Here is an 18,070-nt window from a genome sequence, read left to right as displayed (position 1 = left end):
GTGTTTGGAGGACTCGCTCGGGATGTGAGATGCATGCTGAAAGTAGACTATAGACCGAACACGATGGCCACTCAATACCTCTATTGCAAACCACAACACCCTAAAGGAAAGAGAGCAAAAGGGAATGCCCTGCCATAGAGGTGGCGGGGGGGGGGGGGGGGGGAGGGGGGGTTGGGAGGTGGGAGGGCTACTGGGTTCATTAGTGGTAGAGATGGGCACTGGTGGAGGGATGGGTACTTGATCACTGTATAACTGAAACCCAAACACAAAATTATGTAAGTCTACAACTGTACCTCATGGTGTTTCACTAATAAAAAACAAATTGTTGTGAGACGTTACTGGTGCCTGCTCGAGCAAATCCATAAATGACAGGAGGAGAGTGCTACAGTGCTACTTGGTATTCAAGCTCACTGCACAAATATATTAGTCCAACCCCGAGATCGCAAAGTTAAGGCAAGAACGTAAAATTAACAGAACAACTGTGAAAATTCATTTTAAAGTACTTATATCTCACATCATGGCAGAGCCTGAAAAGCTACCCATGGTGTGGTCAATATGCCAAAAACAATAACAAATAATGGGCCTCTTTCCCCTGACCCTGAAAGAGCCTCCAATATGGCTGTTGGGAAAGACAGGTAAGGAGAGGCTGCTAAAATCTCAGGGCTGGGACAAGACATTACTGGTGCCTGCTTGAGCAAATCAATGAACAACAGGACGACAGTGCTACAGGCAGTGCAGTGCTGTATCTCAAAAAGTTAAAATCCAAGATATATTTCTATAAAGTAGTGGTCTTCAACCACTAGTACAAGATCATTAATAGTTCACAGGTATAAAGGTTGAAAACCACTAATACAAAGAATTCACAAAATGTGGGGGCCAGAGCAATAGCACAGTGGGTAGGAAGTCTGCCTTACAAGCAGCTGCCCCAGGTTCTATCATCTCCACCCATACAGTTCCCAAGCTCCCCCAGTAGAAATTCCTGAGTGCAGAGATAGGAATGAGCCCTCAGCGCTGCCAGGTGTGACCCAAAAACAACAACAAAAAAGAATTCGCAAAACTCAACCCCATGGTGTTTCACTAATAAAAAAAAAATTGCAAGAAATATAACTCAGTGGTCGAGCACTTTCCTTGCATGCTTGAGGTTCTGGACTCAATCCCAGATACATAAAAAATAATATTTTTACTAGGCAGAAGAGCTGTTTAGATTCTCCACCACAACATATTCACCGGTGAGAATACAAAAACAAAAACATTAAACAGAAATGATAGTAAAGGAGGTAAGGCACTTGGTTGCACACAGCTGACCAGGGGGTGATGCCTGGCACTAAATACAGTCCCTTGAGTCAGCTAGGAGTGATCCCTGAGCTCAGAACCAATAGGAACTAAAAGCACCAGCAGGTGTGACTCAAAAACTAAAAAAGTAAATAAAAACAAAAATTAGAAACAAGTACTGGTGGGATGTAAAGAAAAAGAAACTATTTGTGATTGGTGGAGATGCATTCTGATCAATAGAAAATGGCATGGAATCTTCACAAAATATTAAAAACAGATACACCATATAATCCAGGGGGGTGAGAGCAACAGTGCCTAGTGACAGATGAATGAAGATGTGGAAGATACATACACACAATAAAATACTACTCAGCTGAAAGATGGAATCTTGTGATTTATAACGTGGATTAGGACTGGAAGGGGTCATACTCAGCAAAGTGGATCAGAAGAAAAGACAAATGCTAGAAGGTTATAGATGTACAGGAGACAAAGGGAAATCAAAAAAGAAACACAGCCAAATGAAAACAAACCCCTGGTTTATGATTACAGAACTAAGGTGACCAGAGGACACTGAAAGAGAGGGGGTCCAGTGAATCCTGATGGAAGGGTGGTAATACTTTGGTTGTAGGAGTACTGTGAAAATACACTCTTGAGATATCAATCTGTACTCCCAAAACGGTCTTGTAAATAACAAAAAGTCAAAGTTTTTAGGGTTAGGTTTTTTTTTTTTTTTGGTCTGCCTCAGTGGTGCTCAGGGATAACTCCTTGCTCTGTGCTCAGTTCTGAAAGGGATCGGGGACCATATGGGCTGCCAAGGATCAAACCCGGGTCAGTCATGTGTAAGGCAAGTACCCTACCTTCTGTACTGTATCTCCAGCCCCCACTGTTGTTGTTTTTTTTTTAAAGGACTGAAAATATCAGTTTCCTTCCTCACATTTCAATTGATCGAATCCTACTCCGGGGGGGGGGAGGGGAACTAATATTATAGTCCACTAATCTTTACAAAGGAGCATAATCAGGGTCAGGGGCCAGTATTAGTATAGTAGGTATAACACTTGCTCTGCATGCGGCCAAACCAGGTTTGATCCCTGACACCAAAAATGGTGCCCAAACCCTGCCAATAGAGATCCTTGAGCACAGAGTCAGAGGTAGGACCTAAGAACTGCCAGATGTGGCCCACAAGAAACAAGTATTTTTCAAAAGAAGCATAATGAATTTAAAACTATAAATATTCAATTATGATCAGACCTAGTTCTTCCGGCTGGAAAGACAACCCAAAAGTGCTAGAGCACACACCTAATAATGCAGAGGCCCTGGGTTCAACCCCAAGCACCTGCAAGAGCACTACCAGGTAACATTGGAGGCTCTCAGCACCACTAGGCCCAAGCAGCACTGCAGTACTAGTTCCAACTATCGAACTCTTTAGCCTTTACTACAAGGTCAGGTATCATTGGCCCCATGAGCACTGCTTGGGAGTGAAAGCACAGGCACACAAACAATTCCATGTGCATACACACACACACACACACACACACACACACACACACACAATTTGCATGTGGATAAGTGTGAAGAATAATGAAATAGCCAGCAGTTTTCCAAAGTGACTGCACTATTCTGAATGTGATGCTGAGTTTTCCTTATTACCATCCTTAACAGCACTTGGTATCATCAGTACTTTAATTCATTCAAGTAAGTCTGTGATATTTTATTGTGATTCTTATTATTCATAAACCATTTTTTCAAGCCATAATGGTCTGGATTAAGATATCAGTAAGAATCATACCTTAGCTCTTCTGTGGTTGAAATAACAGTTTCTACCAGCTCTAACAAAAATCAGTAGCTAAAAACCACCAGAATTTATTGGTTATAGTGTTTAATTCTCTTGAAGAATGTGAACTGAATCATTCTTACAGTGATTTCTAATTTTTCACCTCAAAGTTCTATGACTGAGGAGATTGTCTTCTGCTTTTCATTCCTGGTCTTAGATAGCTCCCCTTTCTTTCTTTTTTTTTCAGCCCCCCCATTTCTTAACTACCATTAATATTCTGAACTTTTTATATGTCTCCAGCACGTTAACAGCTGGAGGCAACCTTAGAAGCAATCCAGTTTATTCCTGAGTTTTATTGAGGAAACTGAGGATCATGACCTCAATTTACTCAATAAAGACAGGTCCAAGGTAAGTTAGCTAGTTAAGGTCAGAACTGGTTCTGGAACACAAGGCTTCTAAATACTTTGTCCAGTCACTTTTCCTTCATTGTTGTTATTGTGATGACCATGTTTGGCAGGAGAGAGAGAAGGGGTAGTCACACACAAAGTTGCCTATAATGACACAAAGGTGTTTGCTGCAGATTATTTATCTGACTGAAGTGTTAATGTCAGATAAACAAAAGAAACAGTGACCAAAAGACAAAGACAGTCTACAGAATGGGAAAGGATATTCGCCCAATACCCATCCGACAAGGGGTTGATAAAGGATTTACAAAGTACTGGCTGAACTCCACAAGAAGAAAACATCCAACCCCTTCAAAAAATGAAGTATTAATGTACAGTTTAACAGGTAGACTGATAACACATTTGCAACAAAACTTTGGGCTAAAAGGAAATTAGAAGTAAAAAATATCATCAAGGGGCTGGAGCGATAGCACAGCGGGTAGGACGTTTGCCTTGCACGCAGCCAAGATGGCCAATACGGGTTCGATTCCCAGCATCCCATATGGTCCCCTGAGCACCGCCCGGAGTGATTCCTGAGTGCATGAGCCAGGAGTAAGCCCTGAGCATCACCGGGTGTGACCCAAAAAGAAAAAAAAAAAAAAATCATCAATAAGAATTTTGGAACCCCAAAAGACTGAGTAGACTAAAATGTCCTATATTGGTGAACTCCATGCTGTGCATATGTAATTTTTATATTAAACAACCAAATGAACTAAATTGTCATCCACCTTTCATCTGTGTTTATCATTTTACTGGTTGTAAATAAAATGTAAAAAAATAAAACTGAAGTGTATTAGCAGTCATTAGAGCCCACATCCCAGCTCTGTATGCACAGTTCAATGCCCCATTGGCCCACTACTGTATGAAACCCTCAGCACCACAACTAAGTGTATGACCCTCAACGAAAGCTGCACCAGCACTGTGGCCAAAAGCGAGACCCAAAATTACCATGTGAGAGCACCACAGAAAACCCTAAGAGTCAGCATGACTAGAACATGTGCCAACACCACAAAATGAGTGCAACCTTTTGTGAGCTCCACAACCAAGTGTTCAAACAAGCCCTGGATGACTGCAAAGGCAACAAGAAAGGTAGAAGAGGGGGAAATATTCCTGGAGAAATCATCATATAAGCTATGTCTTACATATGAGCAGCCAAGTACAGTAAACAATTCATAGAAAAGCACATAGAGTGCAAAGGAAAGAAATACTAAAGAAATAAGAAAAGTTCAGCATGGCTTCATTATTTAGCGACTGCATTTATTAAGAGAGGAAAGAAAGGGTAGAAGGGGACTGAAGTGAACAGCTCAAGGGACTGAAGCATAAATCTTGCATGTGCAAGGCCCCGAGTTTGAATAGCAGCATCCCTAGCCCAAGCAACTCTGGGAATAGTCCTATGGCCCCTGAATACTGCCTGCTGCGATCTGGTGGCTCCCCACATCAGAGGGCACAAGGAGCACTGCATCGCTTGGCTGAGCACCACTAGGATTGGTTCAAAGGAAGCCCTAAGCACCACTGAGGAAGCCCTAAAATAAGCAAGTGTAGGGGAGGCCAAAGGGATAATACAGTGGAGAGAGTGCTTGCCTTGCACAGAGCCCACCTGAATTCAATTCCCTGGCATCCCATATGGTCACCTGAGATTACTGCAAGCACAGGAGCAATGGGCAGTTCATATCCCATTCTATATACTATACTATAGCAGAAGAAAAGAAGTGTTTTAAAGATGCTATAATAATCTCAGCAAAAGATAAATGATTTTGGAGAAGCAAGGAATACAGCTCCATAGTCAGCACGTGTTTTGAAGTAAGAGGTCCCTGTTCAATCCCTGTCAATGCTCGGCATGTCAAGTGCAGTCCTGACATGCTGCCATTTGTGATTCCCAAAACTATGCAACTCCTGGTGAGTACTGCAACCAAGTTGTACACAAGCAACACAACTAAAATCTTTGATAGCCTGCAAGCAACACAACCAAGTATGATAACCCCCCTACTCCCTCCCCATCCCAGTCATCACAACCATAATAATAAAGGGATGGGAAAGGGAAATGGATTAGAATTAAAAGGCAGACTACGGGATAATGGATGGCTGTAGGCATGAGGAAGACAGACAAATAAAGGTCAAGTCACATCTGATAAATTAAAAAGTGGTAACACTGAAGTAAGGAATGTAAAAGAAAATATAGGTTAATTTGATAATCTCAGTTAAGGAAAGTCATCTTGTTATGTTTTCCCATGTATTAACTGGTGTACTTGTATGTCTTCTCTAGTTAAAATTAACCTTTGTTGCAAATTATGCATCTAAGGTATTTTATAAAATAACTAAGAACAAAAAGCAACACAAACAACTTCACCAGAATCCTTGCAGTATCTGAGACAATAGCATAGTAGTCATTTTTTTAAATGAGAATTTTTTTTATAAAATAGGATTTTATGTGGGGACTGCTCAAAGAATAACTTGTAATTCCCAGTACCAGGGGCTTTTATGGAGGAAAGCTAATCTACTTTTTCACCTTTTGAAAGTACGACAGTAATCTGGATATTTCACTACACATTGAAGGTGAAGCAGAACAACAGCAAAGCTGTAGGGTGCTGGCCTTACATGCAGTCATCCCAGATTCAATCCCCAGCACCTTATATGGTCACCCAAGGCTGACTAGGAGTGATCACTGAGTCCTTTCAGGAGTTAAGTCCTAAGAACAGTAGAGTATAATATCCCCCCTCAAAAAAAAAAGAATAGAGAGTATATTTGTAAAGCATAAAAAAAATAACTCTAAATAAACTGAATAAAAGAATAGCTAAAGAAATGGAGTGCCTAAGGGCTAAGAATTTATACTTTTTTGCGGGGGGGAGTCACACCTGGCGATGCACAGGGGTTACTCCTGGCTCTGCACTCAGAAATTACCCCTGGTGGTGCTCAGGGGACCATATGGAAAGCTGGGAACTGAACCCGGGTCGGCCGCATGCAAGGCAAACGCCCTACCTGCTGTGCTATTGCTCCAGCCCCAAAGAAATTATACTTTAAACTTCGGGAAAGCAGGATTCATTTCTGTCTTGTTCACCATTTTATTTCCTACTTGTTTCCATGCCCAGTAAACCATTTCTGTTCCATTAACACTCACTGAATGAGTGAATGAACAATTAATGAATATATATGTTTAGTAAAATGGAAAATAGTGTCATACTGTTAAATCTTAAGGTAAAGGTCTAGTCAGTTAAATACACAGAAATGTTTCGCTTTGAAAATCTTATTCATAGAAGACTCTTTAACTTCTTAAATAAATGACTTACTTGAAAATTTAAATGCTAAACCCCAGTTAAATTGACACCCTAATCTATAAAAGGAAAGAAAAACCTTGGCTCACAAATTTGACTATGTCAATATTCAGTAAATCTATCACGAAAGTAAATCAACTTCGATGAAAGGTCATTTGAATACTAAACAAACATTATACATCTTGACAGGTACTAAAGACAACATGTGGTATTCTCTGTTGCAAAGTTAATGAAAGCCTCATCCTAGAACCTGAAAGATGTCTCAAAGGCTAAAGTACACACTTCTCACCCAGGAGCTTCATACTGGATTTTCAACAACACATGATATCCCCCAAACACCACTGGAAATGCCCAACCTTCCCCCCAAAAAGCATCATCTCATCCTTATTAATGAACTCAATATTATCAGTCCTACTTTATTATTCATATTCTACTTAAAACTATTCATATTCTACTTAAAATATCAATCTATAGTCATTTAATGAAAACAATTACTATGAAAACTAAGCCAACAAAATTGTAACCATGAGAGTAATGAAACAAACTCAGCACCTTGTATAATATATACACTATATCATTAACTCCATCCAATTTGAACATCATATTCTTATAACCTCATTTTTCCTAATGAACATTTTAGGTCATTTTGTTTTATTATTTCTTAAAAAGACCTGACCATCTATGATACAAACCTTGTATCATAAAGGAAGTTTTAAGCAATCTAAAGGCCTTTCAGACTTATTATCCAATTACATGATTCAAAAAAATCTTAAGCCACTTTCGTATTTATGATTCTTTACAATTAAAGTCAGCTATGGCTTAGTTATTAACAGCTCAGGTTATCAATTCCCTGACTTTGAATCTCATCAATACATATTACTTGATCGGTGACTTCAGCATGCTACTCTGTGTCTCAGTATCATCATTTGTAAAGTAAATATTATAGCACAATCTCTTCTGCTATATCTCTGCCTTTGAGTTTCCTCCTACATGACTGTTAAAAAGTAAAAAAAAAATGTAGAAAATGTACAAATGATGTAAAAATGATTATAAGTCATAAGTAATTTCTTCTAGCAAAAATAAAGAGAAATCCTTAATAATATATAAAGACCCTGGGGCCAGAGCAATAGTACAGAGGGAAGGGCACTTGTCTAGCACACAGCTGACTTGGGTTCGATCACCAGTACCCCTATATGGTTCCCCAAGTCCACCAGGAGTGATCCCTGAGCACAGATGAGTGTGACCCAAAAAAACAAAACAAACAACAACAACAAACTCAACATATAAAGACCCTAAAGAAAACCTAAATAGTAACAGAATTGCTTTCCTTTAATGTATAGAATGCCTGGCTTAATTACTGCACCTTTTTCATGCTGTTAAACTGCAAGTATAGGGGATCAGATAGTGCAGGAGGTAAGACGCTTGCCTTGCATGTGGCCAACCCCAGCTGAATTGCCAGCACCACAAACGGTCCCATGAATACTAACAGGGATCACTCCTAAGCACAGAGACAGCAATAGCCAGAGCACACTGGGTGTGGACTCAGCAGCCCCCTAACTCCAAATCTTCAAGTAGAGATAAGAAAAATGTAAATACACATATAGGACAAAATAATGAATGAAGAGGGCTATACTTTGGATCAGATTTTAGTACTAATAAAAATGTTCTCTATCTCTTTGAGTTTCTTCTCAAAGAACCAGAACTACATCTCAAAAGGAATAAGAAGTTGCATGGCTAGTACCATGAAAGTGAAAATACCAGATGAGACTAAACTTTGCCAACATTTTCATTAGGATATTGGTTTTCTTAGTATCCTGATTACAAAGTGTCACAGGTATTAAATGGCCTTCCCTAGTCCTATTCCCCTCAACCCTCTAAAGTTCTGTTGCATCAGTCACTTTTGTAGAAAACAGGCATTCTAGCAGAAACAAAGCCGTAACTATCTGCTCGAAACAGTATTTTCGGATTTGGGGGCACACCCAGCTATGCTCAGGGGGTACTCCTGGCTTCGCACTCCGGAATTACTCCCAGTAGTGCGCAGGAGCCCACATGGGATGTTGAGGATCTAATCTAGGTTGGTCACATGCAAAGCAAATATCCTACCTGCTATACTATCGCTCCGAGTGCTGCTTGTAAAAAATTTTTATCAAAATCAACACATCCAAAAAAGCCTGAATCACACAATAAACTCTACCTTATGCTATGGTCTGTAAACTCACTTTAAATTAATCATACCCAAAAACACCCCAATAATCAATATATTGTCCCCTATTTCAAGATAGGGGACTTGTAAAGGTGATTAGAGGCTGCCCCAAAAGCCTCCATCCCTCTTGGAGAGCCCAGCAAGCTATTGAGAGTATCCCGCCCGTATGGCAGAGCCTGGCAAGCTATCCGTGGCATACTCAATATGCGAAAAACAGTACCACTGATGGTCCTCGTTCCCCTGAGCCTGAAAGAGCCCCCAATATGCCGTCGGGCTACACTAGCACATGACAGGAACGAATGGAGACGTTACTAGCACCCACTCAAGCAAATCAATGAACAACAGGATGGCAGTGATACAGTGATTTCAAGATATGTCAAGGTTCACAGGATGAAATCACTCCCCACGCCCCCCACACACAAATTTTTGAGAACTATTAATCCACTAAATGTCTTTTAAACTAACAAAGTGACACACTGACAGGTATGTCAAATAAAAGTTCAATGGCAAAAAATACCTGCTTTAAAACTATGAGGCAACAGGTTTGACACCTGCTGCTGCCCATTGTGTTAGGTCAGTGAGAGTTCTGTTTAGGACACCTTGTGCCCCCAACAGGGTGTGCCATCTCTTAAGCACAGCCAAATATGTGTGAGCACAAGCAAAGATGTACAAGGGGGAGAAGGTGGCGGGGGAGGGAAAGGTGATAGAAAAATAGCTCAAAGGGTTATAAAGTACATGTCCGGCATGAATGAAGCCCTGAATTCTATCCCCAGCACTACAAGGAAGTCCAACACCACCGTGGGTGGCCCTGGCACTCCCCAATCAGCACTATGTTGGCTCCCTGTAGCACTGCCAACACCAAGTCTGAGATTGTGAACCATCCAGTCCACACAGTCAAACCAAGTATTACCATAAATGGCCCCCCAGGCTCTGAACGCCGTATGGGAAAATAAGTGCGAGAGTACATAAATATTGCAATCTCCAGCAAGCATACATATGAGCAGCTCAGCGAGGAAACCCTGCCCTCTCCAGTAAGTGAGCACCACAGCTGAACTGCAAACACATGCGTGAGCATTGCAAGCCCATGTGAGAATCACAACCATGCATAATCCACCCTTAGTCACTGTAACAACAAAAGGGGGGGGGGGGAGGAAAGGGAAAGGGGAAAACAAGATGATCTCACTTATCTCTGATAAATACAAGAACAGGACGAGGGAATAAAATGTATTCAAGGGGTGATGCCTAGATCATCCTTGACCCCAGAGTACAGGGAGGGAAGAACAGAGAGGAAAAGAAATTGAGGGGAGAAGAGATGTGCAGGAGTAATGGGGACAGAGGTCAACAGCCCTGAGTACCTCAGTGGGGTAGAGGAATAGTATAGCTATCTATCCAAACCAGAGTCGACGAAACTGAAGACACGAGATCCAAACTACAACCAAACTTTAAAATGTGCCTGTCAAGATGGCAGGCTCGGGGATGGGAGGGTTGAGGAGCCTCAGGAACCTGGGTACACTGATGGAGGGTAGTAAACACTGATGGTGGGGTTGGTGCTAGAACACTGTATACCCAAAACTCAAATATGAATAACTTTGCAAATCACGATGCTTTAATAAATTTTTTAATAATAGCCTGGCAAGCTACCCGTGACATATTCGATATGCCAAACACAGTAACAAGTCTCACAATGGAGTCGACACTGGGCCCACTCGAGCAAATCGATGAACAACAGGAGGACAGTGCAACAGTGCTAAGCTCTAATATTTTAATTAAAATTATATAGTGACTTTTAATTTTTTTAAAGGTGAAATCATGTATTGATCATCAGCCCACAGAAAACTCTATTTTTGAAATAGCACTGACTACTTTTTTTTGGTTTTTTTTGCTTTTGTTCTAGGCCCACACCTGGCGATACGCAGGGGTAACTCCTGGCTCTGTGCATAGAAATCACTCCTAGTGGTGCTTGGGGTCCATATAGCATGCTGAGGATCAAATCCAGTTAGGCCTTGTGCAAGGCAAGCACCCTTCCTACTATACTATGGCTCCCGCTCCAGTATTTAATACTTTTAAATATCTGAAGGAAACCTTAAACTCAGCAGCAAATTCCTAAAAACATGCCAGTACATTAATTATTCTGGGTTCAAAGGTTTGACAAATTACTTTAGCATACAGATGAAGAAAAATGAAATGGTTTTAGACTGCAACAAGAAAAATGTAAAAGTTCAACCATAAATTTGAAACACTTGAATATAAAGAAGTACTATTAATCAAAACTTATCTATAAGACATATTTGTAAAAGAAATTATAAGAATGGGACTAAGTTTCCAGGGAATTTTTAACAGTCAGGTCAAGCTATGCCAGCAAAGTTGTGAGGCCAAGCTGGTAAAATATATGGCTCCACCACTTGAAATGTGGACAACTCTGGAGGAGGCAAGGTTGTTTTAATTTTAACTATCAGTACAAAGTTTATTATTTAAAGTAGCTAATGTGTAATCAGTAAAAGAAGAATCAGTTGAGTAAAATGAAGGAAAAGGTTTGGTAACTATAAAAAATGAACTGACAAGTGAAATATCCAGTAAAGAGAGGCTAAAGGAGGAGCTCATATGAGGAGTTCATCATAGGACTTAAAAGTTCTTTAAGATGGATCAAAGTTCCATAGAGCTTACATTGTGGTGATATTTTATTACTTCAACATTCTACATATTTTTCTTTCTGCATCCTATTTTTCACAATTAAAAAATGTTAGGAGCTGGAGAAATAGTATACACACATACAGTCAACCCCAGGTCAATCCCCTGCACAGTATAAAACTCCCCCAAGCATCTCCAGGAGTGACTCCTGAGCTCAGAGCCGTCAGCTGCCCCTGAACACCTCTGGGTGTAGCCTAAAATCCCCCCTCAAAGGTATCCATTGTGCCAACTGAAAAAAGAAAAGCAGCTAATAAGTAAGTTTTGCATGCACATTCTGAGTGAAAAACACCAAAAAAAAAAAAATGTTTTACTTAAAAAGTTAAGGAACTTTTTTTTAAGTGGTTCTTTGAAAGCATCTTAATGTTAAAAAATAAATAAAATCTACGGGGGGTTCATCATTCAGCAAGCCCAATGATTTTTGTGCCCTTAAGTTAGAGAAAATTATGCTTAAGCTACAAAAACCTTCTTAGGAAAGAAAATTCTACTGCAACCCAGAGTCAGATCTATTCCTAGAAAGGCTGACATTCTAAGAATCACCAAATTGTAAACCAACTATTCAATCTTTTACTGTCTCTGTGCAGCTTGGAACAAAGTACTGGTAATTCTTTTTAAAGCATACTTATTAATTAATATGTACTTCTTTTAGTAGAATTAAGAGTCCAGCAAAATCCTAGATAAGAAGCAGCATGAAAAGCATAAGAAAAAAAAGAGAGAGGAACTCTCATCAACTTTTTTTTGCTCTACACCAGAAAAGAGGGAAAAGGGGGGAAAAAGTGTAATGGAACAGATTTTCCCTCCATTTCTACCTGGACACCCATTACCCTAACAGCATGTAGCCATTAAGGGCTGAACACGTATCTCTAAGGTCTATAATTCTAGGTACCATACAAGGAAACTATTACTAAAAATTCTGGATTTCTCTTAATTAAATGCAAAAAAAAAAGAACCTCATGTTTAGTCATCCAAGTCCACACCCATACACAGAGCATTCTGAAACACAGAGGTGTTTTAATTATCCTTCTGTCATAGGAACATTGTGCTTCATATACAAAGACCTCATTATGGACTGTATCACTATCACAGATTTATGTTTAGCTGCAAAGGTACCTGAAGTTTAAAAAGTAAAAACCAAAAAAGTTTTCAAGACTTTGTTTTGAGGTAAAAGAGTATATCCAATTGCCATTTCTCTCCCTATAACTCTCAAAGTTCTTGGCCATATACATATGATAAGTCTACATACAATCTCCCCCAAAATGCTGGTGATTCATGGAAGCTAATGGCCATCTGATCTTATTTTGGGGGTATTTTTGAACATATCCAGAATATAACATATAAAACACACCAATGCATATGCAGGTATTGATATATATAAACTCCCATCAGAACAAAAATAGAAGAGAAATACCCTATTTTATAAAGTTTCACTATTCTAGAAGCGAGTAGATTTCATCTTGCTACTATCTTGTTCTAGAATCTCTATCTCCTAGATACATCTGCAGGTGACTAGGCTATTAATAAAAGTCTGGTGAAGGAAATAATTAACTGCCCTGGAATAGTACCAGCCTAACCTTGAAAACAAAGAAAGTAGTGAGGAAAGGTACTAAACAGTTAATACAACTATTCTTGTTTGTTACCTTCTAACCCAGGTAAGTACAGTGGAGGAAAGGAAGCCCGTACTTAGTTTTTACTCCTTAAATTGAAGGGCAGTGACAGTTGGTATTTTAAAAATCTAAGAAGCCCTCATTAGGTGTGGAAGTCTCCAGGAAGCCTGGTCATACTGTCCTCTCCTCTCGGGGCTGAAGTGATAGTACAGTGGGGAGGGCGCTTGCCTTACACGTGACTGACCCAGGTTCAACCCCCCAGCATCCCATATGGTCCCCTGAGCACCCCTGGGAGTGATCCCTGAGGGCAAAGCCAGGAGTAACCCCTGGACATTGCCAGGCGGGCCCCAAAACCAAAAATAAGCCACAAAACTGTTCCCTCCTCTCAACCTTGCCAATCAGCCCACAGCAACCCCAACCATGCCTCCTGCTGACTGGGGGCTGCTCCCAGGAGAGCCCCCTGCCTTTGGAGCTCTGGCTCCAGTATCTGGAACCCCTCCCCAGAATTCTGACTCTGGCGTCAAAGAGTTTGGCGCTATCCCCAACAATTAAAGGGATGTCACTTACCAAGGCCAATAAGATGCAGAATGTAAATGTACACAGACACGGAGAGATTGGGCAGGGGGACAGGGATGGTCTTCATGAAGAGACTGACTAGGAGTACCACATGGAGATGACAACTTAAGAGAAACAAACCCCTTAATGTCCCCCCATTGGCAATAATAGTTATTTCTAAAAATGGAATTGGAAAATAGTTTTGCATTACTACTTTTACAAAAGGAGTTGGGGGTGGTAGCTATGTACTCAGGGATTATTCCTGTACTCCTGTAAAGGGCTCCGACGGTCATATGGGTTGCCGGGGAACCAACCCAGGTGGAAAACTTGAAAGGCAAGCACCCTGCTCACTAAACTCTCTCTGGCCCACCTGGCTACTTTTTTAAAGGAAGATTCACAATGCATAATAGTAACCGAGCATTTCCTATGACAATGTACGCTTCACCAGTGTATAAGGCGTAAGTTTACAAAAGATACGCAATTCTACCGTATCTACCAGAATATCTTTAAATCGCCATTCAATTTTCACAAGACATCACCATAAATTCACTCCAAAGCATAACTTTTGTTCCAGACTAAAGTTAAAGAATAAAACTAGTCCACTTTAAAATATAGTAACTTTGCTGCAAATTAATCTTGCATCAGTTCGATGAACAAGAATCGCGAGTTCAAAGCTTAGGTCAACTGTTGAAAGAGAGGCTTATACTAGTTCTCAAGTCTAAAAAGAAAAAAAATCACAGGAATTTAAGTCGTAAGTATTAGATAATTTCAATGATATCTGCATAGATTTAACTATAGCCCCCCACACACACCCTCCGGGGGATGGGGGGAGGGATGGGCGAATATTTACGGAATATAAGTCCTCCACTGGAATCCCCTCAAAACACATCAACAGTCACCTCCTTAGTCTAAGTAGATCTGCCCACTTTCCACAAAACCTGGGGCATCAACGCTTACATAATTCCCCTTAAGCTGAAACACACCAGAGACTGAAACTTACAAGAGACTGCAAACCTACAAGAGGCTGAAAATTACAAGAAGACTGAAAAATGCACGAGGCAAGTTTCATTTAGGTCTGCAGAATTTCCTGTTTCTTTCCCTGGGAAAAGTCTACCACTAGCCCAGCACATGGCTCCGGCTTCCAAGCCCTGGGGCAGCCAACCTACTTACCAGGTTAAAGACCGTTTCTACGAGGTCCCTATTGGACACTTCTCCGACTTCCACCAACCCGGTCAACACGGCGAACTTCATCCTGATGCCCCTGATGGGGAGCCCCGGCGTCAGGGACAACGCGCCCCCTTCGGCGGGGGGTTCTTCTGCTTTCCCTCCACCTCCCCCGTCATCACCTGTTGGTGGCGGAGAAGGGACTTTCTGGTCCCCACTAGCCATGGCCAGTTCTCGAGCGCGGACACCTCGGAGGAGTCACTCACTCGTGGGGTGGGGGTGAGGGGGGCGGGCAGCCCGGCCGCTGCAGGGAGCCCCCACGCGCGCGAAGGGCGCGATGCCGCCGAGGGTCACGGCTCCAAGTTGTGGGGAAACCCCCCCCCTCAAAAAAAAAAGCGGTTGATGTGGCAAGTCCTTGGCGTCGCCCTCCTCTCTCTCGGGGAGGGATCGTGGTCCAATCTCTCTCCCCGAGGCTGACAACAACGCCCGAGCCTATTGGAAGACGAGATCGGTGTTAGAGAGGCGAGGCTCGGTCCGAGGGGCTTGAGGGGGGACGCAGGGGGGTGGGGGCGGCGAGGGGACCAGTCGGCGTCCGACCCGGTAAGTTACGGCGTGGGGGCCCCCCAGTCCCCGTCTCCCGGCCGCCCGCTGCTCCCCGGCTCGGGCTGAGCTGAGGGCGGGCGGGTTCCCGAGGCCCCAGAACAGGTTCCCTCCTCCCCCACACTCGCGGCTCCGGCGCGCAGGGCCACCTCTCCTCACAGGTGCACCCCGAGAGAAACTGTCGCTGGCGACCGAGGCGCCGGGCGGGAGAGAGGGGAAGCGGTGGGGGGGAGGCCCGAGAGACCCCCCCGCTCCCCGGTCCTCCCCCTCACGCCGAGGGACAAAGTTGCTCCTCACCCGGATCCTCCGGACGCGTCCTCAGCCCCGGCCCGGGGAGCCGCGCGACCGAGGTGGCGGCGGAGATCCAGGGCAGGAAAAGGCGGGGGCAGGGGGCGGCGATAGCGCTCGGCGCTCGGCCCAGGGGGAGGAGTGGAGCACCTGAGCCGGGCCCCGGGAGCGCGGGGAGGTGTGTGCGGGCGGCCCGCGGGAGGAGGGGCCGGGGCGCGGGCGGGCGGCGCCGGGCGGGGAGCGGGGTCAGTGCACCTGGACGCCGCCGCCAAGTTTCGCGAGTCCCCACTCGGCGGCGGCGGCGACGGCGGCGGCGGCGGCCCCGGGCTCGCCCGCCCGCCCCGGCGCTCAGCCTTTGGCCGCGCCGCGGCTGCTGTGGCTGCCGACCCCGCGGCGGAGGCGGCGGCCGGTGCCGAGGATGCTACTGCCCCCGCTCGCCCCGCCGCCGCTCGCGCGCCTGTGCCTGTGGCCCCTGAGGCCGCTCCCCGCCGCCATGACAGCGCCGAGGGCGGCCGGGCGCGGCGTGCGCGTGCGCGAGCGCGGGCGCGCGGGGGACGGGGTGGGGGGGCGAGGGAGGGAGGTCGGGCGCGCGCCCCGGCCGAGGCCGCGGGGCGGTCGGCGCGGGGGCGCGCGGACGGTCTCGGGGGCCCTAGCGGAGGGGAAGGCGCGCTCCCAAGCGGGAGCGAGCGCGCGCGCGCGAGCGCCCTCCTGGCAGCCCTTGGCGTGTCCCGGGCACGCGGAGGAGACACCGTCCCTCCCCCGCCCTCCCTACCCCCCCTCCCCGCCCCGACCTGGGCTGGTGTGTGGCGAGTGGGTCTGACGCGCCTCCTGTTGTTAAGTTACCGTCGGAGCGCCGGGCGCGCAGGGAACGCTCCCCGCCCCCACGTTGCCAAGGTGTCTCCTTGGACTTGGAGGAGGACACCTGAGGGACCGCTAGGAGCCTGAGAGGTGGCAGCGCGGGAGCCACCCGCCGCCGTCGTCGGAGGGGAGCAGAGCCCCACCCCCTCCGACCCGGCTGCGTGCGGGGGAGACTGGGGCGCTCCCCGCGGGGATGCCCGGGCAGCTGCCACCGCTCCGGAGGGGGCGCCGCGCGGGCTGTCCTGCCGGCGGGGCGTGGGGAAGATTCCGGGCTGAGCAGCTGTCGCCCCGCCACACCGCTCCCACATTCTGAGGAAGGGAGGATTCCCGAGACAGCTGCTCCCCAACGGCGTGGAGGCGGGCTTGATTGTGCCTGCAGATTGCGGGGTGCGCCAGGGACGGGTTACTCGGGATTTTCCAGTGCGAGTGTTACTTAGCTGTGCCTGGTGCTCCGATCAAAGCGGCACAAGCCGTCCGGGGTCCTTTTCCCTCCACCCCGCTACTCAGCAGAACATTTTTCCTCGTGCATCAGTGAAAAAAAATAATCATAAAGTGGTGTCCCACCCTGATGGCACTCTTTGAGGTCAGAAGGCCTAGAAAACTCACGTGGACAGGGCTGGAGAGATAATACCGCGCGTGGCGGGGCTGCGGGGGGGGGGGGGTGGGGGGGGGCGCTTGTCTTGCACGCTGCCAACCCTGATTCGATCCTGGCATCCCATCAAGTCCCCAGAGCCACCAGGAGTGATCGCTGAGTGCAGAGCCAAGAGTAACCGCAGAGCATCGCCGGGTGTATCCCCCTTCCCCCAAAAAATAAATAATAACGCTTACCACGCTCACAAAAATTAGTATTAGATTTTGAGTTTCCTTCACCAAAATGAAAGTGAAGCAAAAAAGTGAAAGTGGTGTCCAACAAAAGTTAGGGAGGCACTGTGAAGGAGTCAGAAGAAAAAAAAATACATTGGTTTGAGAGGGAACTATTTTCTGGAGGAAAGGTTATTTAGTGTGAGCTAAGGAAACAGGCTAGTTTTTAACAATGGCATAGAAATTGGGGGGTGGGAGACAGCATGAGAAAGACAAAATCACAGAGAATGCCCCTTTTTTATAATTACCATGTTTAAGTGCTGAGCTGAATTCAGCGACACCTAATCTCATGTTGCAAATGTTAAAATATTTTCTTCTATAAGTGGGTTTAAATAGTCCAAAGATTGCATGAAACCCAATCATGAGTAACTTTACAATTTCACAGTAACTAAAAATAAATTTTTGAAATAAATAGTCCAAAGATGGAACAGGCATTTTTCTCTTCATATGAATTAGTAACTCACATATTACCAGGGTAAGAGGCAACAGGCTTGCCA

At 44.7% G+C, this 18,070-nt stretch overlaps 1 protein-coding gene across 2 annotated transcripts in view; it reads right to left on the bottom strand.

Annotated features, from left to right (window-relative positions):
* LRBA (LPS responsive beige-like anchor protein) overlaps nucleotides 1-15,215 on the bottom strand; it is a 600,455-nt gene extending 585,240 nt beyond the window's left edge. For both annotated transcript variants that reach the window (XM_056119139.1, XM_056119141.1), the window contains exon 1: nucleotides 14,973-15,215. In XM_056119139.1, the coding sequence (XP_055975114.1) occupies nucleotides 14,973-15,191 (219 nt within the window). In that variant the 5' untranslated portion in view covers nucleotides 15,192-15,215. The remainder of the gene's footprint in view (nucleotides 1-14,972) is intronic.
* Nucleotides 15,216-18,070: the final 2,855 nt, after the last annotated feature.

This window comes from Sorex fumeus, unplaced genomic scaffold (genome assembly GCF_029834395.1).
Source record: "Sorex fumeus unplaced genomic scaffold, SorFum_2.1 ptg000039l, whole genome shotgun sequence".
Classification (NCBI taxonomy): Eukaryota; Metazoa; Chordata; class Mammalia; order Eulipotyphla; family Soricidae; genus Sorex; species Sorex fumeus.
The sequence above is the reverse complement of the archived record's forward strand: the minus strand, read 5'-3'. Positions and strand labels throughout refer to the sequence as shown.